This window comes from Clarias gariepinus, chromosome 25 (assembly GCF_024256425.1).
Source record: "Clarias gariepinus isolate MV-2021 ecotype Netherlands chromosome 25, CGAR_prim_01v2, whole genome shotgun sequence".
NCBI lineage: Eukaryota > Metazoa > Chordata > Actinopteri > Siluriformes > Clariidae > Clarias > Clarias gariepinus.
This window is the reverse complement of record NC_071124.1, coordinates 12,648,346-12,671,069: the sequence shown is the minus strand read 5'-3', so window position 1 is coordinate 12,671,069 and position 22,724 is coordinate 12,648,346. Positions and strand designations below refer to the sequence as shown.

At 39.0% G+C, this 22,724-nt stretch overlaps 2 protein-coding genes across 2 annotated transcripts in view; one reads left to right on the top strand and one right to left on the bottom strand.

The window, feature by feature from the left end:
• The first annotated feature begins 12,281 nt into the window (after nt 1-12,281).
• Nucleotides 12,282-15,459, top strand: camk2n1a (calcium/calmodulin-dependent protein kinase II inhibitor 1a). The gene is made up of 2 exons (XM_053486233.1): nt 12,282-12,738; nt 13,092-15,459. Exons 1-2 carry the CDS (start codon nt 12,570-12,572, stop codon nt 13,160-13,162), a joined length of 240 nt encoding a protein of 79 aa, XP_053342208.1. The 5' UTR covers nt 12,282-12,569; the 3' UTR covers nt 13,163-15,459.
• A 1,047-nt stretch (nt 15,460-16,506) lies between these two features.
• Nucleotides 16,507-22,724, bottom strand: part of ece2a (endothelin converting enzyme 2a) — an 86,643-nt gene continuing 80,425 nt past the window's right edge. Inside the window, exon 3 of the mRNA XM_053486809.1 lies at nt 16,507-18,832. Coding sequence (XP_053342784.1) covers nt 18,545-18,832 — 288 coding nt within the window. The 3' untranslated portion in view covers nt 16,507-18,544. The remainder of the gene's footprint in view (nt 18,833-22,724) is intronic.

Sequence of the window (22,724 nt, the reverse complement as noted above, 5' to 3'; positions counted from 1 at the left end):
TCTGAGCTGCTGAGGACGCAGTGGCTGAATTTAGTTTTTAAAGCTAACGTCCCCGCCGATTTACCCAAATGCGTTCATGTTTGCGATAATCATTTTTCACCAGACTGCTTTATAAACGCGGGTCAATATAAAGCAGGTTTTACTAGGAAGCTGCTCCTAAAAATCGGATCTGTACTAACGCTTCGTGTTCCTGCTTCATCTTCACCAGGCTCGGTGAGTGTGATTTATTTTACTATGACTCTTTGCAGATCGCCTTTTCTAATAATCACGATGAATGCGGAGTGTAAGTTAACTTACACTCTCATACAACATGGTTATGGCTTCTTCTCTGTGTACATCCGTCTCTATATAATCCCTAATCGCCCGTTTATAATAAACAATGCATTGAGGTGATTGTCTAGTTGTAAACTGTGTACGTAGTCGGAAAACTCAGCAGAGGTCATGAGCATTTAAATTAGCATGTACTGAAACAGGTTGCTGAGAACAGAGCTAGTTTTTACCAGGTAAAAGTAGTGTTTTTTTTACACAATCCTTTTGAATTTTTAATTAACGTATAATACAAACTTTTCATTAGGACCCTAAAGATCATAATAACATTTAATGAAAAATATAATGTGTAGGACCTTTAAAACTAAGAGGTCATTGTACCAAACCTTTGTCATCAGCTTACTGCTGTAAGTGAGTCATGGACTTTGTACACCAGACAGTAGAGAAGATTTATAGATCCTCCTGGGTATATCTTGGCAAGACAGAATGGTAAGTGCAAGGTCCTGTCTCACTGGTCACCTGCAACTGTGTTACAAAGATGTTTGCATGAGTAAGATGAAGCTGCTTAATACTGACATCAACCAATTGAATTGGACTTGCAGCTGACTGTACGAGGTGGATAACTACCATGACCTTAAGAGACTGTGATTTACACATTAAGAATCATTTTTCAGACTTAAATGATGCTGCTCCAGCCAAATGCTTCACCTATGATCATCACTGACTGATGTACAGTAGGTGATCATGAAGAAGTGGGATTAATAGCAATTTTTGTAGCCTAGTTCACTGCTCTGGAGTAAGGGATAAATTGTTGAGTGACAATGTTATGATGGATCCAATAACTTTCGCACTTTTGCACAGTTGATAGCTTTGAGGAACTGTGTTGTGCAATGTTTATTGTAAATACGATAAGTACAACAGGTCTTTAGTTCTTGAGACAGGTTATATTGTCTTTTTGGGACAGAAACAATGAAAGCAAATTTGAAGCAGTCTAAAACAATGCTCAGTGATTCATTAAAATGGCTGTAAAATAAATGGGGATATTTGTCTAGCAAACTGTTATAGTGTTGCTGGAAAAAACATCATCAGTCCATACTGCCTTTGTGTGGAGGTTTTGCCTTCAGAATAGTCTCGGAACATCTGGTACTTAATGGAAAGTAGGCCTGGGACTGTGGAGGTTAGGAAATTAATCACAATGAAGGAAAAAGTGTCAGGAGAAAAGACTTAGCTTCAACCCTATTGTTGTATTGTTGTATTGTTGTTACCATTTACATTTAAACATTTGGCAGACGCTCTTATCCAAAGCGATTTACAAAAGTGCTTTGTAGTTTCCATCATTCGATAGATCCTTACACTGGGTTACTAGGTTACTAACTAAGTGCTATCAGTCAAACACTGTTGAGAATTTTGTTTGTTTGTTTGTTTGTTTGTTTGTTTTTATGATGTGGAGGTGATTAGCCCAAGTATTGAAGAAACAAGTACTGAAGTCAATGTTTAAAGATTGGTAGATCTGCCAATCTACAGTAGTTGCCACTGGTGGGTGATGGGTAAAACTTTGAGCACTAAATGAGGGGCTGAAGGTTCAATAATGAGAAATGGAATAATTTGTAACTAATATGCAAATAGTACCAAAAAAAAACTACACATTGACAAGTGACCTAAACTACACTTAAGGCTACAAATGCTTTATAATACTGCATACTGCAAAGGTAAAAGCATTGAAAGCTTTTAGCTAATTACATCTTCTGTATTTACTATATGCCACATTGTACTCTAAATAAGCTATCGCATTGTAACAACATTTATTTATATTTAGAGTTGCATTAATTTCTCTACCAATCTTGTATTGATGATGGAAGAGTTGGACTGCTGCATAAAGCCTTCTTGAGTACATCCCAATGATTCCCAATGGGGTTAAGGTCTGAACTCTGTGGTTGCTCCATGTAAAAAATCATGTCTAATGCTCCCTGAACCACAATTTGAGCCTGATGAAACCTGGCATTGTCATATTAAAATACAGTTGAACCTTGGATTGACAAATAGTGTTCCGGACTCAGACACAGTCTCAGTGTTTAAGTCCAGGCTAAAAACCTATTTATTTAGCCAAGCATTTTTATAAATAGATTTGCCATAGGTAAAGGAGCAGATCTGGGGGACTCATGGACGTAGAGTATTATGGTGAACTGGTATGTTTGGATGCTGTCTTCCTCACTCTCATTGATCACTCAGGTTTGCTGACGGTGAGGTGATTGTTTGCTTTACATGTCAGGAAGCCCTCATGTTTGTGTTTCCTTCTGGCTCTCTCTTTTAGTTATGCTGTCATAGTTAGTCCTGCCGGAGTCTCTGCTTGCACTCTACAGTTAATATACATTCACATTATACATTGTGTGACTGTGACCATACCTAACTGCCATCTCTCCTCTTCTTCTCTTCCCCCCACTCTTTCTTTTTCCTCTCTCCTCCTGTCCCCCCCTTTCACTCTTTCTCTCTCTCTGTCGAGCTACACATGTCGTTCCTGAGCTGCCAGTGATCCAGACTCCCTCTGCCCTCCGGACCTGTCTGACCCATCCTGGTGCCCCGCTTCTGGCTGAAGATCTCGTCACATGGATGCCCCGTGTGTCTCTCTGGGATGCGTCTGGTGTCTGGGAATGATTCTCTCTACCTAGAAAATGGTTCTGGCCTTGACTGGTGTTGGCAACTGTTTCTCTGGGGACTTGACAGTTCGATAGTTCATGACTAGAACTTCTTACAAGTCTACCTGGGTCTTCAATAACTACCTGGACTCCATATTAACATCAATTAACATCAGCTATTATAGCTGAACTGCCTCCCACCCTACAGACTGTATAAATGCAGATCATTTACTGCTTTCTGTTTCACCCAAATGAGGATGGGTTCCCTGTTGAGTCTGGTTCCTCTCAAGGTTTCTTCCTATTACCATCTCAGGGAGTTTTTCCTTGCCACTGTCGCCCTCGGCTTGCTCACCAGGGACAAACTGACCATTTTGATTCATACAAATTCACATTTCATACAAACTTAAATAATTCTTTTGACTATGTAAAGCTGCTTTGCGGCAATGAAAATTGCTAAAAGCGCTATACAAATAAAATTGAATTGAATTGAATTGAATTGGATTGTGAGTATAATGTATTTTGGAAGCTCGTATATCAAAACACTTAAAGATTATTCATTCCACAAACCCAAAAAATAAATATATAAAAATAATTAATACAAAATATGAAGTAAAAATAAAACAAATTAACCTGCACCTTACCATTGAAAAAATCCTGTTAGTGTTTGTGTGTGCGCTGTGTATGTGTGCGTGTTTTTCGAGCGTTTTTTCTTGCGTTTGTCGCGTCCGGTTAGCGCAAATCAAGCGAGTCAATGAGAGTGTTTACACGGGCTTTGGTGACGTGCGTTTGTCTGGCTGCGCGTTTATACGGCATTAAAAAACGTTGCATGCAGCTTTTTCTTGACGTTCAAAACACAACAAGTGCAAGGAAACTGCTTCTAGTTCGTTTTCTTCGCGTTCATTTTACGCTTTGGAGGACCGGATATATTCCGTGATCCTACATGCTATACATAGGGAAATGAGGAAAAGGACAAAATAAAAAAATAATAATTTGAAAAAATTACGCGGAAATGTTCACATTTCTTCATAAACCACAAAAAAACTTCCTTTAATCCGACGTTGTGCAGTCAGAGAGTGAACCCAGTAGCGGCGGGCTTTCATATCCAGTTCCCGACACTGCCCCCACAGGTTAACACACAAACTACAATTTGGGCTGCAGGCTAACGTTAGACAGAGACAAAGGAACGCCGGTGTAGAAGTCAATCAAGCGCCACTACAAAAAGCAACATAAATGTCTAGGACGTTCAGAGCACGTTCGTTTATCCAAACATTTAATGCCAGTGTAAACAAGGCCTAATGGAAACACTGCTGTAAAAACAAAAACACTTTACCTTTAAAAAGAATCGCGGCACAGCAGTGTTTCCGTTAGTGTGTTTGTGTGTGTGTGTGGAGGCAGCACACTGTCCAATGACGCACACACACACTAACGGAATCATGCAGTCTGACATAGAGACAGAAAATGGATCTTTAATCTCTCTAATAGCACTCACTTTTACTTTTGCTTTTGCTTTACATGCAGGTGTGAAAGGACAACTTTCATGCACACACACACCCACACATCCAAACACAAAATAAAAGTTTTTTACAAGCATTGAGAACATTCACCATTGAGAGACGCACACTAAGACTGAGCAGGGGAGACGATTACCCACAATTCCGCAGTGCGCGCGAGAGAAAAACTATTTGCTCAGTTGTGATCACGTGACACTCAGCATTAAAACAAGAAGCGCATGTGTGCTACATGATACTCGGTACTCCACTGCATGTCCATGCCATCGGGGGGAAAAATATCCATTGATGGAAAAAAATTGTTCATTCAGTATATTCAGGTTGTCAGCTGACCTCATGTTTTGTCCACATAATGTTACAGAACCTAGACCTGAACAACAGAAGGAACTCAAGATCATAACACTACCCTGTTTTCGTATCGTTGTCGCGTTTGTATCAGCGTTTTAATTATATTGCTTTTTCGTTATACAATAATAATATTAATAGCAACTAGTTTTTACATCTTCTTACTATTTGGAGTCGCCTTTTTTCCTGTTTTTTGCGCTTTTTGGAGAACGCGCGAATTTCTTCTTCTAGTACAACAAACGGAATTCAGCTCAAAACAACTAAACTCCGACTCAGGTACAATATAATAGACAATATTCAGCTTGTTCGGTGTGTAGAGTGCAGGATGTTTAAACATTCTTCTTCTGTCGTTAGTGGTAATTTTACTTGTGATAGTGAGCACTCTGACAGAGAAGATATCAGCATTAGAGGAGCGCATCCAGACTTTAGAGAGGGTTAGAGAGTGTGAGAGCAGCGTTATTCCCGTAGCGGACAGTCTGGGTGCCGCAGGCGGAGATAACCAGCCCCCGACTCCGGCATTAGAGCCCTCACAGCAGGGCGAGTGGGTGACGACTCGGCGGCATACTTGTTCAGCCAAAGTTAACGCTAAGGCTAGCCCATGTGCCCAACAGGTTTGCTCTCCTCAGTGATGCACCCGCTGAGAAACCTGAAAGAGCTCTGGTTATAGGAGATTCTATAATGAGGCATGTAAAATTAGCCAGGCCTTTAGGGGCGCCAGCAGCAGTGGTTAGGTGTATCCCAGGAGCCAGAGCACCGGACATAGCAGGTAATCTTAGGGCTCTAGGACAGCATAGGTTCTCTAAGATAGTGGTACATGCTGAAGCTAACGATATACGCCTTCGTCAGAGGTTAGTAAGAATAACTTTTCAGAGGTGTTTAAATTAGCGAAGGCGATGTCCAATGACGTAATATGCTCTGGTCCCATCCCAATGAGATGTGGCGACATAGCTTACAGCGGGTAATGGTCGCTGAACCGCTGGATGTCCAGGTGGTGCTCCGAAAACAACGTGGGCTTTATTGATAATTGGAAGACCTTTGAGGGCAAAATTGGCCTGTTAGGGCGGGACGGTGTCCATCCCACTCTGAAAGGTGCTGCTCTCATTTCCTGTAGTATAGCTCATAGTCTCCAATTTAATTAACATAGATACCACAAACTCGAATCACACTTAATGCGCAGCCGGCACCTCTGATCTGTTAAATATTAGATCTCTCGCATCTAAAGCGGATCAGGTATTTGATATACTCTGGTTAACAGAAACCTGGATTAAACAGGACGAGTATGTAGCTCTAAATGAAGCTAGTCCTCCTGGATACAGCTACATACACCAGTCTCAGTTAACTGGTAGAGGACGAGGCATCGCAATTATTCACAAAAATAATTTGACTATTATACAAAAACACGGACACAAATTTAATTCCTTTGAAGTTCTCTATAGTAACATAACAAGTGTAGCTACAAATATTAAGTCAGCTCAGTCGATTCCACTAATTGTCATTTACAGACCTCCACGCTGAATTTCTTAGTAAATTTGCAGATCTCCTCTCAAACCTAGTCATTTCTGTAGACAAGGCGTTAATTGCTGGAGATTTTTATATTCTTTTTGAGAAAGACCCTGTGCATAAAGCATTTATGTCCATACTGGACTCAGTAAGAGTAAATCAGTGTGTAATAGGACCCACTTACAAAGCAGGTCACACTTTAGATTTAATAATATTCTTCGGATTAAGTATAAGAAATTTATTTACAAGTCCATTGTCTGAAGTTATACCTTGTCTCAATTCAAGTGTGTCATAGTTATAACGTACGCACAACGCCGCGCTACCGTACTGAACGTACATTCACATCAACTACCACACAGAGTTTTCATCAGTAATCTCCCAGAGTTACCAACTTTAATTAGTTCACCGTCTGACCCCACAGAACTCGATCAGGCGACTGAATATTTAAAGTCAACGTTCGGTTATACCTTAGATAATGTAGCTCCAGTTAAAAAAAAATTATTAGAGATAAGAAACTCGCTCCCTGGTATAACGACCAAACACGCACTCTAAAACAGACCACTCGGGAATTAGAACGTTAGTGGCATCAAACTAAATTGATAGTATTTCAAATAGCATGGAAGGAGAGCATCCTGATCTATAGAAAAGCTCTTAGTGTAGCTAGATCAACGTATCTCTCCACTCTTATAGAAAATAACAAAAATAATCCTAGATTTTTATTTAATACCGTTGCCAAATTAACCAGAAATAAGACCACTGCAGAAATCTCCACAACAACATCGTGTAATAGTGAGGACTTTTAATAATAAAATTGTAAATATTAGGCATAAAATTGAGGCTTTGAAACCAAACAATGTAAGTTATGCCTAGAATACTTTACTCCCCTTGAAGAGAATGAACTAATTTTACTTATCTCTTCTGCAAATTTATCAACCTGTATATTAGATCCTGTACCGGCACATTTTCTTAAACAGATAGTACCAGCAATAACAGAACCCTTGTTGAGAATAATTAATTCTTCACTCAGCATTGAGTATGTTCCAAAGTCTTTTTAAATTAGCAGTTATTAAACCGCTTATTAAGAAACCTGACCTCGACCCCTGTCAGCTGTCCAATTACAGGCCAATATCAAACCTCCCCTTTATCTCTGAGATTCTGGAAAAGATAGTAGCGGAGCAGCTATGCTCATATCTACATAGAAATGGCATACATGAACTGTATCAGTCAGGATTTAGGCCTCATCACAGCACAGAGACAGCACTTGTTAAAGTAGTAAATGATCTCCTATTGGCCTCTGATCAAGGTTGTGTAACCATGCTTGTATTACTCGACCTCAGTGCAGCTTTTGACACCATTGATCATAGTATTCTTTTTTACAGATTAAAAAATGTAGTAGGAATTAGGGGTACAGCCCTCTCCTAGCTCAGATCCTATTTGACCGATCTGTATCAGTATGTAGACTTAAATGGTGATTTTTCTGCATGTTCTCTAGTGGAGTTTGGTGTTCCACAGGGTTCAGTTTTAGGCCCACTGCTTTTTTTCCTTTACATGCTTCCTCTGGGCAACATAATTCGTAAGCATAGTATTAGTTTTTACTGTCATGCTGATGACACACAGTTATATGTCTCAGCAAAACCTGATGAGATAAACCAGCTTGCTAAAGTTGAGCAATGTGTGCTGGACATAAGAAATTGGATGCTAATTAGCTTCCTTCTGCTTAATCCACATAAGACAGAAGTTCTAGTCATAGGACTGCATACAGCTAGAACTAAGATTCTAGATTACTCTGTAACTTTAGATGGCCTTTCTGTTCCATCAAGTGCGACAGTAAAAGACCTCGGTGTGATTATAGATTTCAGCCTTTCATTTGAAGCTCATGTGGATAATATTACCAGGATAACATTCTTTCACCTCAGAAATATTGCCAAGATAAGAAATATATTGTCGCTAAATAATGCAGAAAAACTAGTTTATGCTTTTATCACCTCTAGGTTGGACTATTGTAATGCCCTACTGTCTGGTTGTTCAACTAGGTGCATAAACAAGCTTCAGCTAATCCAGAATGCAGCAGCGAGAGTTCTCACTAGAACCAGAAGATACGAGCACATCACACCTATCTTATCTTCACTTCATTGGCTTCCTGTGAAATTTCGCATTGATTTTTAAATACTACTTTTGACATATAAAGCATTAAATAGTCTCGCACCGCAGTATCTGAGTGAACTGCTAGTGTCTTACGATCCACAACGCCTTCTTCGATCAAAGGATGAAGGCTGCTTATCAGTACCGCGTATTATGAAAACTACAGCTGGGTGCAGAGCTTTTTTTTACAAAGCCCCGAAATTATGGAATAGTCTTCCAAATAGTGTTCGGGACTCAGACACAGTCTCAGTGTTTAAGTCCAGGTCAATAACCTATTTATTTAGCCAAGCATTTTTATAAATAGATTTGCCTTAGGTAAAGGAGCAGATCTGGGGGACTCATGGACGTAGAGTATTATGGTGAACTGGTATGTTCAGATGCTGTCTTCCCCACTCTCATTGATCACTCAGGTTTGTTGACATAAGGTGATTGGTTGCTTTACATCTTAGGGAGCCCTCATGTTTCTGTTTCCTTCTGGCTCTCCCTTATAGTTATGCTGTCATAGTTAGTCGTGCCGGACTCTCTGCTTGCACTCTACACTAAATATACATATACATTATACATTATTTGACTGTGACCAGACCTAACTGTTTTCTCTTTACTTTTGCTTTTTCTCCTGCTCTTTATCTTCCCTCTCTCCCCCTCTCTCTCTTTCCCTCTCTCTGTCGAGATACACATGTCGTTCCTGAGCTGCCGGTGATCCAGACTCCCTCTGCCCTCCGGACCTGTCTGACCCATCCTGGTGCCCCGCTTCTGGTTGGTGATCTCGTCACATGGGTGCCCCGTGTGTCTCTTTGGGATGCGTCTCGTGTCTGGGGATGGTTCTCTCTTCCTAGAAAACGCTTCTGGCCTTGACTAATGTTGGCAGCTGTTTCTCTAAGGACTTGACTGTTCGATAGTTCAGGACTGGAACTTCCTACAAGTCTACCTGAGTTTTCAATAACTACCTGGACTCCATATTAACATCAATTAACATCAACTGTTATAGTTGAACTGCCTGCCAACTAACACACTGTATGAATGCAGATCAATTCCTGCTCTCTGTTTCACCCAAATGAGGATGGGTTCCCTGTTGAATCTGGTTCCTCTCAAGGTTTCTTCCTATTACCATCTCAGGGAGTTTTTCCTTGCCACTGTCGCCCTCGGCTTGCTCACCAGGGACTATCTGACCATTTTGATTCATACACATTTAAATTCCATACAAACTTAAATAATTATTTTGATTGTGTAAAGCTGCTTTGGGACAATGCCAAAAGGGCTGTACAAATAAAATTGAATTAAATTGAATTGAATACCCAACATTACCTTTGTACAGTAGGCACTAGGCATGATGAGTACATCGTTTCATCTGCCTCTCTTCTTGATACGCACATCACTCTGGGATTGGGTTATCTGGACTCATCAGACCACATGACCTTTTTCCAATGCTCCTCAGTACATTCTTTATAGTAACAAACAGAAGGCTTCTTTTCAATTTTTCTCAATGATAAGTGGTTTTCTTAAGGCTACACAGCAGTTTAGTCCCAAACCCTTAAGTTCTCTTTGCATTGTGTGTGTAAATGCTCATCCTTTCACAAATAAAAATAGACATAAGTTTTTACTGTTGTTTTTTTTTTATTATTATTTGATTTCACTAAGCATTGAAGTGATCTCCCATCATGCTCATTCATGATGTTTCCCTAAACACATTTCTTCCTCTGTGATGATGGTTTACCACTATCCTTCCATGTTTTGATAATGTGTTTTACAGTTCTTAACCTAATGTAAGTAATTTTAGCAATTCCTTTTGAAACAGAATAACATCTTTGCCATGACCACAGGATATGTCCTCCGACATGGTTAGTCAGGAAATAGATAAATAACTTGCTGCCAGCTAAACCATATTAATTAATTCAGTAATTATCCAATGAAAGAATCTTAATTATTTGCTTATTTAAATAAACTTTTTTACCCGGGCTGTGTAACTTGTGAGTGTTTGTCCTGTACAAACCTTGTGATTTAAAGAAACAATACAATAAATTATGTCCACTTATCTGTGCACCCATGCTGACAAGTAAAAATGAACAAGTAAAATGACTTTAATAAAAAGGTTCTGTACTAATCTGTTTACTAAAATATGTGGCTAAAACCGAAAATTTATTTTACCTGGCAAACTGGGTTAAATTTACTATCATTTATCAAAAAGTTATATTTAATTGAAGCAACTGGGCTACTTTGCAAGCTGGCAAAGAAGCAGTCAATGAGTTTACTGCCACGTTGCACATGTTTTTTACCTTCGGATCGGTTTAGAAACAAGGTTGAAATGCATCAGTTTATGTTATGTTTACTTTTTACAGTGTTTAGATTAGCATACTTTGTTTAACCTCTTTTGCATGAAATAAATAAGTAAAACGTTAAAAAGAAAACTTCAAGGAAAAAAGCAAAGGTTTGATTTGCTTCATTTTTGCAATAATTCAATGATTTAAGTCAAGTACTTTTTTTTTTATTGTGAAGGCTACAGTGACACTGAAACTGTTGACCAGAACATATGCTAAAGTCAAAGGTTAAATTTTGTAACTCAAAGGCCAAACACCAATGTCTAATTGAACATGAGAGGTCTTCCACTTTGACCTGATGTTGTACAAGTCAAGGATAAACTGATTTTAGATTTAGAAAGTTCCTTTTAGTTAGAAAGTTCCTTTTAGAGATGGTCTATCTGAAAAGCTATGGTCTTGCTTGGCTGAAGCCAAGATTATCCGACATTATGAATAAAAGTATCCGGTCTCCTCTCTGAGGAACTATATAAGTCATAATACATTATAGGCCTCTCACATACTTCTACTGCTTGAGGAAAAAAAGCATTGATTACTGTGCGAATTCACTAAGGCCTTTTGACAAACTTATGCAGTGTCACAACATTTATTTCCATCCATATTTCCATCATGTTTTGCCTGAGAGTATTGACGAGTGGAAAATCGAAGCACTCGATAAAGTCTTCTAAAGCACATATACACAGTGGGCACTATGTACGATGGGTGCACTGTTTTAGACTCTTACCTTTCTACCCTGACCTGCCCTTCGCTCTAGAGCAAGGGTTATCTGGACTAAGATTCCTTAGATGTTTGCTTGATGCAGGCCAATAATATTGCTCTTCTAAAACAAAGTAACATATTTTCAGTGGCCACATATGTATTTTGATATGGTTGCTCATGAAATTAGAAGCTATACCCACTGCATCTTTTAGAGGTTAAAATAATTTGAGTATTTATATTTTAAATTGCTAGCTAAAATGTTTTAAAGAAATACAAAATTGTATTTCTATGTATTAATAAAGAATTCTGCCTTACAGAAAGACAGGCAGAAATGTACATGGGCTTTTTAAAAAACTATATATAAAAAAAAAAAAAAACTTTTCCCACGGGTACTAATGCTAGTGATGAATAAATATTCAATACAACATTCATGGTGCTAATTGAAATGTGCTAAATGATCGTTACAGTTTCACTCCATCCACTGTGCTGTATATGATTGTCCCACATTTCATGCTCAGTAAAAAATCTTACCAACCATACATGAGACCGAGTTCTTGTAACTATATCACAACCCATGTCGTGGCTTCTTCTCCGTCATTATGAGTACTGTATGTCTGATAGAGTCATAGGGAACAGCAACATGTCACTTTAATTGATTATTAAACCATATTCGAAAAGGGTTTGACATGGGAATGTGCGTAAAGGCGCATCGTGACGTTTAATCCCGTAGTCTCTTTTCATCACAGTGAGTGAGTGAGTGAGTGAGTACAGTACAGTTATACTCATCTCCTTGCTGTATTTTCTCGCTTCGCCTGAAGGGGTCAAACTTGTTCATCTCTCTCTCTCTCTCTCTCTCTCTCTCTCTCACACACACACACACAGTTAAAACCTGGTCGTATGACTTCATTGTTCCGCCTGGGTTTCCTTTATGATCGCGGGATCTCCCCCATCCTACAGCAGACACACAAACACACACCTCTCACACACTCAGCGCTCTTCATCCAGCTGTTCCTCTCCAGGACGCACTGACTTGGCTCTCGCGCGCTCCCGACTAGAACCCGTGCTCTGTCTCGCGGATATTCCGAGGATTTGGTGATATCACTGGACCCGGGATCACTTGTGTCTCTGTCGCCTGGTATTCAAGCTCAAACGTCTGTGCCACCATGTCCGAGGTCCTGCCGTACACAGAGGGGAAGATGAGCGGCTACGGAGCGGACAACGACGTCAGCCAGATGTCCTTCAGCTGCGGGCTGCAAGACACGAGCTCGTTTTTCGGGGCGTCGCAGGCGAAAAGACCCCCAAAGCTCGGGCAGATAGGCAGAGCAAAGAGAGGTGAGAAACTGATTTTATAAATATAGTGAAGTTCTATGTGTGTGCACTAGTACAGGACAACATTTAGACCAAGGTATGTTTTCAAAACAAAATCTCTGGACACGCAACCTGTACACCGGCTTCATCCAAAATAATAAAAAGACGTTTTCTTTCTGAAACGTGAGTTTTGCAACAATCAATAAAATTGGCATTAATCAAGGCTGAAAGAAAATCAAGCAAAAGAGAGTATTTTATGTTTGTTTGTTTTTTAAAGGTTATTTTTCTTGCAGAAACCTATAGCACCATGAATAAACCCAACTGCGTAATGTAGGAGCAATGCCGATATTAATCTCCATGGTATTTGTTCCTCACAGTGGTCATCGAGGACGACCGAATAGACGAGGTCCTGAAGGGAATGACGGACAAAGCGTCACCGGGCGTCTAAAGCTCCAGCGGCGCTTCGCAGACATTTCAATTTTAAAACATCACCGGTTTAAAGCAGAGGTCGGCTGTGTGTGGATGAGGGAGGACGGAGAGACACGACGCGCTGCCGAAAAGGCGACACAAGAGTCAACTAGAGAGAGAGAGAGAGAGAGATGTGGCGACAACGAGATTCAGTCGGCACCCGGCAGACATTCTAGCCGATTTATATATAAAACAAATAAACCCATAAAAGCATAGCTGCGCAGCAAGTCATCGCCGCCGCCGCCGCCGCCGCGGGTTCTCATGTGGCTCCATTAGAGACCTCTCGCCCCCGCTGCACCTGCCCCTGCCCCTGCACCTGCCCCGGGGGACGGACATGCCATTACTTCATTCTCTTCCAAAATGCGCTGTATACGCATTGACCTTTGAGCGCAGGACAAAGCACATCTCGAGCTTCATTCTCTTTATTATACCTGTACAGTGTCTCTAACTCGACAGACTCGAACTTTAAGCCTGTACGCGCTTCAGAAACCTGAAAAGCCTCGGGTGTGAACTGAGACGGCACCTGCGCCGCTGCTCCCCGTGTAGAGTGCATTCCAGCTGCTAGTAGAGATGTTTAGAGTCTAACACACACACACACACACACACACACACACACACACACACTTGAGACATTTGAGAATAACAACAAGAAGCAGTAAAATGGTGCGATGTTAATATCTGTATTTAATCGATTGATATAAAATGACTGCTGGGGGTTAAATGTATAGCTTTCGTAGACAATTCGTGTTGATAAGATTAAGTGTTTTCATGGGGATGGGTCGTGCGTTAAATCCACGCAGTCAAAAAAGACCCGACATGAATAATATATACCTATATAATAGCCTAGAAGAAAATGGCCCAAATGTAATTAAACCTCTGCAAGTTAATTTTATCTTTTAAAAAGATAAACGGCGTTGTCAAAAAAGAATTTGAGTTTTGTTTCTTCACATCTTTGCATGAACTTTTGCCTTCGGTGCCAATGCAGTTGACGTCATACAGTACTTTTCATGCCGTGTTCACATTACTGCAGAAAAATCAACGTAGCGCATGATTTCCTCAGTCCAGCACTGTCAGTGGAGCTGCATGGAGTCTTATGTCCAGGTTTGTCAACATGGAGGATGAGGATGAGAAGGGAGGGGGTGTTGAAGGGGGGCAAGAGCGCACTATGGGGTGGCACCACTCAGTTATGTAGCTACAGAAAAAACGGTTCAAATGTTTTTGGTGCAAAATCAATATTCATATAACAAAATGACTGTATGGGCCTTGTAGAAGGGAGAAAATTGTTAAGGATGAGAGATTTTTTTTTGTAATTTAAGGTCAGAATTGGTGTGTCAATTTATTTAAAGCGTGGCAAGTGCTACAGTTTTGACCTTCCCTCTGACTACATATGTAAACAGATAACATATAAAGTTAACATCATGTATGAATCTATAACAAGCCTACTTTTACATATACATAAAAAAAAAATCAGGTTAACTAAGTAACCGTACAGGTTGTTGTGGTGTTTAAATACTGTAATACCATACAAGCATCCAAAGTATATTTTGAAAACCTTTGTCATTGCACTTAACCAGCACAGGGTGGAAAAGAGATGCGGACAACACTCGATTCAGGTTAACGTCCATGCACAAATCTTTCCACAAGGATATGAATACAGTATCACTCATGGCATGTTTCTTTTTAACGAAGTCAGTTTTGTATTTTTTTCTTCATCTTAGTATATATATTATATATATAGCCTCTGCTATTTTGTCTTAAAATCTTACAATTCAACAAAATTATTTGTATCTTGACAAGGGATGAGAAGACTGCACACCTGAGAGGGTTGTAAAGTCATTTATTATTAGACGTGGGACTTCTTTCTGTCCTGCTTTCTCTCCCTTCAAAAGGAAACACCGAGTATGTTTCGGGGGATTTATTTGCACAAATCAATGTTACTACTATAACTAAAAAATTGTATACTGTGACATGAGCATTATTGATTTATTCATTAGAAAATGGCGACGTTAGACTCTGCTGCACTGTTTACGACTATCCTCAAATAACAGTGTTATTTGATGAGTTTCTGAGCATTATATCTATGCGTTTTGTTGTTTATTTTGTACCATTCTTATATAAAAAAAAAGATTTTGGTTTGTTGTGCATGAAACCAACTTTTCAACAACTGGCATTGTTTTATGAAGCAAAAAAGCAACAAAAAATGTAATCACATTCTGAGAATGAATCATTGTATAGTATGATGCCATTTTCACTGTACTTGGTGAATTAATAAATGGTGGGAATAATCCTGGACTTTTTGGGTTGTTTGTAGGCTTAATGTTTCTTAGGGTATACTTAGGGCTTCTTATAAAGCAAAATCACTGCAAAGACCATCTTAACCCATACTGTAGACAACACATCCATGTCACTACGGGGTGGAGTCTGCATTCCAAAGAGATATACAGTAGATTGAGAAACTGTTACTGATAAAGTGCTAGATGATGATTAACACAGTGCATAAAAAAAGATGACGAGCTATAATGGTACACCAATAAGATGCATTAACAAGGTTATAATGTTTAATATAGAGACTGGTAAATAAAAAAAAATCAATGGTGCATCATCTAATACACTCATACCGACATAATACATTTTTAATCTACCTGAAAAACATTTTTTCCATCAGCAGCGAGACTGTGCTTCAGACAATGTGGAAGGCAGAGGGATTCATGTCATGGGAACCATTCAATAAAGTAAAAACAGCATCAAATTATGATATAGTACTGTGAAAAACTCTTGAGCCATCCCTCTTTTCTTCATATTAAATGAAATGAAATTATGTAGGTTAAGTAAATGGAAACAAATATTTTACTGCGACAGGTTGCAAAGTGACTAAAGATCGATTTTTTTAAACGGTTGTTTACGTAACAACCACAGCAGCAATCTCATTTCCCCACTCGTCTGTTCCAACCAATCAACCGCCTGGTCATCTGTCATCACCTGCACCTGTTTCTTAGTAGTCCATGCTTTTAGTTTTTTTTTTTAAATGAGAACCAAACACTTGTCAAAATGAGAGCCAAAAGGTCCTTCAGGAAGCCTGGAGACCTATTCCTTAAGACACTGAAGTACAAGAAAGCCTGGGCCTTTGGAAAGAAAATATGAAGAAATAAGGGGCAGCTTTTGCACAAACAGTGGTTGCTCAACCTAGTTGTCTATATGAAATGAAAAAAAGAATAGCCTGTCACTAACAACATAATCAAATCTATTTCATTGTTACATGACTGAATTATTAACATGCACATACACAAGAAGTACAAGGAAAAAAAAGCACTAAGTTGAGTCATAATTGAATTGAATAAACTGAATAGATTATTTCAGTACTGAACACATACAAATCCTTAGCCAAACTAAAAGGTATTTCAACATTGAGACATTTTATAAACAGTAAGACAAAAGTTTTAAGTTTAAACATCTTATGACAGTTGCTACAGAGAACTTGACTAACCTCATTTTAAAATTTGCCCATTTATTTTAGGCTTCAAAATCTTTATTTCTTTTCATTGCATTATTACTCTTTATACAAAAGGTACATAAATATTGCAACTGGAAAACCATACAAAATAATCATCAAATTTGTGTTTTGTACTCATCGGCATGTGTCAAGTCCTCCACATGTGCTCTGTCAGGATCAGGAAGCTGGTACACAAAACTTGTACTGTGGTTGGCCGTAACTCGAGAGTGCACATCTCAGCACTCACAATAATTCTCTCCCTGAGCCTCGTATCAGCTTTCCTACATCATGTCCCACCTCCCACCCCTAATTCAAAGCACCAAAGCGGCCAGGTGAGTTAGTAGAGAAACTAACAGGATCAGCTGATACATAATACCTGCAGCTCACCCGATACTCCGCCATAGTTCAATGCTGTTGTACAGAAGATGAAAAGACCTTTATGCAGCTTAATGAACCATCAAGCAACTCTGACTGCTGGCCCGCTCGGCACCGCTAAAACATTTATGAGGCAAATCAATAGCATTTGTTAGAAAATCATAGCATTGTGGCAACATCCAGTTCAGTACTATTTTTAACTAACAAATGAACTTTGTTACAGTATAACCTGGTTAATTACTTAAATGCTTAGGTACAATTTAGGCCACAGAAAACATGTGGCTAATTCAGGACCAACTGAGATACTCCGCCACACTGGGATGGTTAAAGGGGAAATAGGGCCATGTTCAAAATATAATCGTATAGTAATGATTATAGCATTTATACTGTAATAAAAACAATATACTGTAAACTGTGACATTCAAAGAAAGTGAAAAATGACTTTTTTTTTTTTACATTTTACATCACAAAATCTGCAAAAACTAGTCCATAAAAAATGTAAAGATTACAAACAATCCCTAATGTGATGCAATACAAAAAGTCAAGTAAATAAACCGGTTTCAATTTTGCCAAAAATACACTGTACTGTATATAACACTGGAGTTCCTCTACATGAGTTTGTATCATAAAAACACATTAAAAGTCCATTAAAAGTGTCATCTCTTCAATTGAAAGATGAGTTTAAATTCAACAATCCTGGTCCAATCTGCAGTACATCAGGACAGGAAGCTCTGAAATGTGGGCACCTTTTTCCAGCCTTTAAAAATAGCTAGTAATTAGATTTCAGAGCAAAATTAAAAATAAATGATTTCTGGTTTATTAATGACTGAAGCCAAGTCCTGGTGGCCAGTACAATATTTAAACCTCATTTACAACAGGATGTGTCTGCGCAAGCACACACACACACACACACACACACACACACACACACACAGTGTTTCTTCAGAAAACAAATGAAAGAGTTTGCTGTTCGGTGATTAATCTATGACAGCGCCGTCTCTGTGTGAATGGAAATGTCAAATTAGTTCAGCTTCTTTTATATCCACAACACAGTATGTAGGGAATTAGGCCAGACTGGGGGAAAGAGGAAAAAGGAAATCAGACAATTGAGGAAGATAGAAGGAAAGAGAATTAAAAGTCAGATTATACTTTACTCAGATTATATTTGAAGAAAAAGCACGCATGTGACAATAACATTATTTTACCAAACCTTAGGGGGATGTTCATTAAAATTCCATAAAATATTATGACTACCAGAAAATTATGTTTTAACTTCTTATCAAAAGTTAATAATATTTCACATTATATACTACATTTGTATAAATCTAAAATCACATTTGTTGATTTTTTTACATAAAAATAAAACACTCTATAATGTCTCATGTAACATTACCAAAATAAATCCCTAATAAAACATTTAAAACAAATGGATGTGACGTTTAGGAATGCATAGGTCTTTGCTTGGTTTGGTGGGACTCCAAAAGGTGTTGCTGGCTTTTACAGTCCAATGTTACTGAGGAAATCCTCATTTTCAGCTTCCTGAAATGTGACCACAGTGGGTGGGACCTCCTTCTGGGAACGCACTCTCCTCTCTATTGCAGCATCTTCTGGACTAAGCGCCTCCCCTTTGGTAAGGATGTAAAGAAAGTAGTGGAAGCTGTCGCCATAGTGATAGTGGTTGATGGACCAGCCGTACTCAGTACGAGCATACAGGTTCTTCCGGAAGTGTGGCTGTGCGAAGGTCACCGACACAAAACGACCCCCAGGCTTCAGGACGCGACTGATCTGTAGACAAACATGAGATAGGAAAAAAAGAGACATCAGAAATATATATATATAAACATCTCCCTAACTATACTTTTATAACTATTATACTATATATGGTAGATACACAGAAAGGCAGGCAGAAAAAAATGCTCAGTGGTTAAGGCATTGGACTACGGTTCGGAAGATCCCAGGTTCAAACCCCACAACCACCAAGTTGCCACTGTTGGGCGCTTGAGCAAGGCCCTTAACCCTCAACTGCTCAGATGTTTAATGAGATAAAAATGTAAGTCGCTCTGGATAAGAGCGTCTGCCAAATGCCTAAATGTAAATGTAAGATCCCAGGTTCAAACCCCACAACCACCAAGTTGATGAGCAAGGCCCTTAACCCTCAACTGCAAATGTGTAATGAGATAAAAAAAATGTAAGTCGCTCTGGATAAGTGTCTGCCAAATGCCTAAATGTAAATTTCATTTAACTACACAATCCATACAGAATGAGACATTTGCAAATGGTTAATGAAAATCACACTTAATCAGCTTGAGATAAATTAATGGTTGGTTGTTTGTCATGCGACAATAAGCTATGAATCATCTAAGCATCTCCCATAAGGGACACACAAGACATTGGATGAGGACAGGAATGACAAGTGTATGCAATAGAAAGAGAAAAGTGGTGTAAAATAGCATTAGCCTGAAAGAGAACAAGTCATCCTCAGGTAAAAAAAAAAAAAAGAAAAAAAAAGAAAAGACTGCCAGCTGTCCAAACCTGGAATCCAATTAAAATAAAGTCCAAAATGTTCCTGTATGGTTATAAAATCAATAGATATTATTCTTTTTTTTAGGTCAGTAGATATTCTATGTCTGCCTTGGGAGCCTTTTGCTATAAAATGGAAATGAAAAAAGGAGTTCTCTAAACCACAAGTGTAACATCTGTGATTAATCATTTTTTGTATTTAGAATAGATCACCATACTCAAGGTCAATGTATTTACCCAGAGAACAAAAGAAATAAACACTTTGACCTCCAACTCCTCCATACATAGTTAAAAGTGTAAAGGCTGCATCTGACTAGAACAGTGAGAGTAACTATTCTGCATGAAACCCCAGAAGAGCACTGCTTTCTTAAACAGCAGCAAACATCTGTATCATCTAACCTAATTACACAGCGCTAGATGTTTCAACAGTCTCCTCGAAAGGAATTGCAATGGCATGGCTAATGTTTTTTCTTGTACATGGTGGTGGGCTTGAGATCAGATAAATATGAAATGACAGATCAGAATCCATGCACAAGGATCATTCAAGTCAAACCGGGACTTTTGGTCTTTCTGTAAATGTCAATTGGTTTTATGACTTACATGGGGAATTTATCAAGTACCGGTTTGACTTGAATGACCCTTGTGCATGGATGTCTGACCTTGTGCATGGATTCAGATCTTGTATACATCTGGGTGTATTAAACTTTAAACATGACACCTTCTGTTTTAATGAAGTCGTTTTTCAAATGTTAATAAATATTGAAAAATGTGACAGGCAAGTATTTCTTGTTGTCCAGGTTTTCCTGTCGTCTGAATGTCTACTCTTAATTCAAGCCCTGGGTTTCACCGGTGAATTATTATTTTTTTTTGTTAAAAAGGATATGCCAATATGGACAAGAAAGGTCTCTACAGGAAAAAAACAAGCCATTTTAAAGCTAAGCTAAAAATGAACACTGATCAAAGCCATTCTACAGAGATTGTGCACTGACATTTAAATAACAATGTAAATCATGATTTCATTACTGTATTTTGGTGTCTATAAAAAGAAACTTTATCTTAAACCTTTTTTAAAAGTAATGCTTCTGAGGTCCTCAGACAGGTGGCATTTATCTCCTGGGCTGCCTAGGTAAAAACACACACTCCACACACACTGTATACACACACACACACACACGGTCCAAGCATCTGTTTCAGCTGTGCACAACATACAACCTGTGTAACTTTCGAGACCTCCAAAAAGCCCCGGATGCTGATGTCACTCAATGTGGGCACAGGTGCTTGGGCCGGCTATTGTTTGTGTAGGATGTGTGTGTATGTGTAGGATAAGTATGTTTGTAGTAGGTATGTGTGTGTGTAGGATGTGTAGGATGTGTGCATAGTGTATTGTGTGTGTGTGTGTGTGTGTGTGTGTGTGTGTGTGTGCGTGTGTGTATGTGTATATGATGTGAGTATAGGATGTGTAGTGTGTAGGATGTGCATTGTGTGAATTTATTAGTGCTGATTTCATAAATGTGCATTTTGCAAATGATCCAAAATATCTGACCTTGTGTTGAGTTGAGCCCATGTCAATAGTGAATATTGTTCAGCTCAATGAGATCTAGAAGTGTACCGAGTTTGACATCTATATGTTCAAGTGTGTATGAGCGATGTCACTCAATATAATGTCTCACAGAAAGTTATTAACCACTTTTCGGCACAAGTTTAAGGCATCGTCACGGCTGACCGTTGGAGATATCAAAAATCCCTCTACAATTTTGCATCCTTAATATCTATAGATCACACAGGCCCGGTTTGGTGCCGATCGTATAAATTCCCTAGGAGGAGTATATCAAAATCTTTCAGGTGAGTTTTGGCAAACGACACAAAATAATTGACTTCCTGTTGAGTTAAGCCCATAACAAAGTTGTTCAGCTCAATGAGCTCTAGATGTGTACCGGGTTTCATGTGCAAACGTGTAATTGTGTATGAGCTACAGTATGCAGCAAAGTCTCGTATTAGGGCCCCAAGGGACCCAGACAAACAAGTGGGTCCTGTGCACCCTACAGTGCTTGGGCCCTAGAAGAACAAGAAGGCCTTCGCACATTTATGACATTATAATATAGGCAATATTAAACCTGCACTATCGGATCGATGGTGATGATGTCATTGTCATGTCGTCATCGTGCAGATATCAAAGTGCTTGGGCCCCAAAAAAATAAATAAAATCCTTAAAAGAACACGAGGTCTCTTGCACATTTATGACATCAGCACTATTAAAACAGCATTAATAATGCGATGGCGATGACCTCATAGTCATATCATCATCGTGCTGATGTCATAGTGCTTGGGCCCTAAATATAGTTGCAACCAACAATGACTGAGCCCAAGCACCTACGCCATCGCTGTCCAATGAAGAAAATAATGAGATCTAGAAGTGTACCGAGGTTCACATGCATCTGTGCAAGTGTATATTAGCTATGCAGCAGATCTTGTGCGAGCGTCCTACTCAGACGCACTAATGGTAGCAGATTCCAACCTGTCTGCAGACCTGCAGAGCATAATAAGTCCCCCAAAACACCTGAATGCAGAAAAAACAATGTCTTAGAAGAACAAGAGGGCCATTCACAGACTGACGTACTGTAATAGGGATGATGTCATAGTGCTTGTGCTCTAAATATCCTAAAGTGTAAATGACAAGGACAACAACACTTTGCTGTATTGGTGTATTGCTTAATCAGTTAATATAAAGTTTAATCAGATACTGCTTACATGATGACAGAACAAAATAACATTGATATATTCCTCAGCAAAGGCAAGAATGCACACACACACACTTGAACATTTGAAACCCACCCCTTATTATATCTTAACCTTGACTGTACAGCACTCACATTTACACTAACGATGCAATAGAAGTAATTTCCCTCTTAACCCCTCATTATGGACGAGCGACAAAAAGAGGGAGAGTGTGGAACAGCACTTGACAATTACTGGCTATTATTTTCATTAACCTTACATTAACATGTTCGCCGAGTACCATTTAAGTGTTACCTCTAAGTATGACTTCCAAATGCACGGACTCATTGCCAGTATGTATGTAAGGGGACATTAAACTTCGACTGCCTTCCATTTGATTTAATGTCACTCATAAAATGTTATATTCCAAATTACCTGGCCA

Excerpts from the sequence above, each read along its gene's own strand:
- camk2n1a (XM_053486233.1), top strand. The coding sequence starts at position 12,570 with ATGTCCGAGGTCCTGCCGTACACAGAGGGGAAGATGAGCGGCTACGGA. Across the intron at positions 12,739-13,091 it reads GATAGGCAGAGCAAAGAGAG|TGGTCATCGAGGACGACCGA; the intron begins GTGAGAAACTGA and ends TGTTCCTCACAG.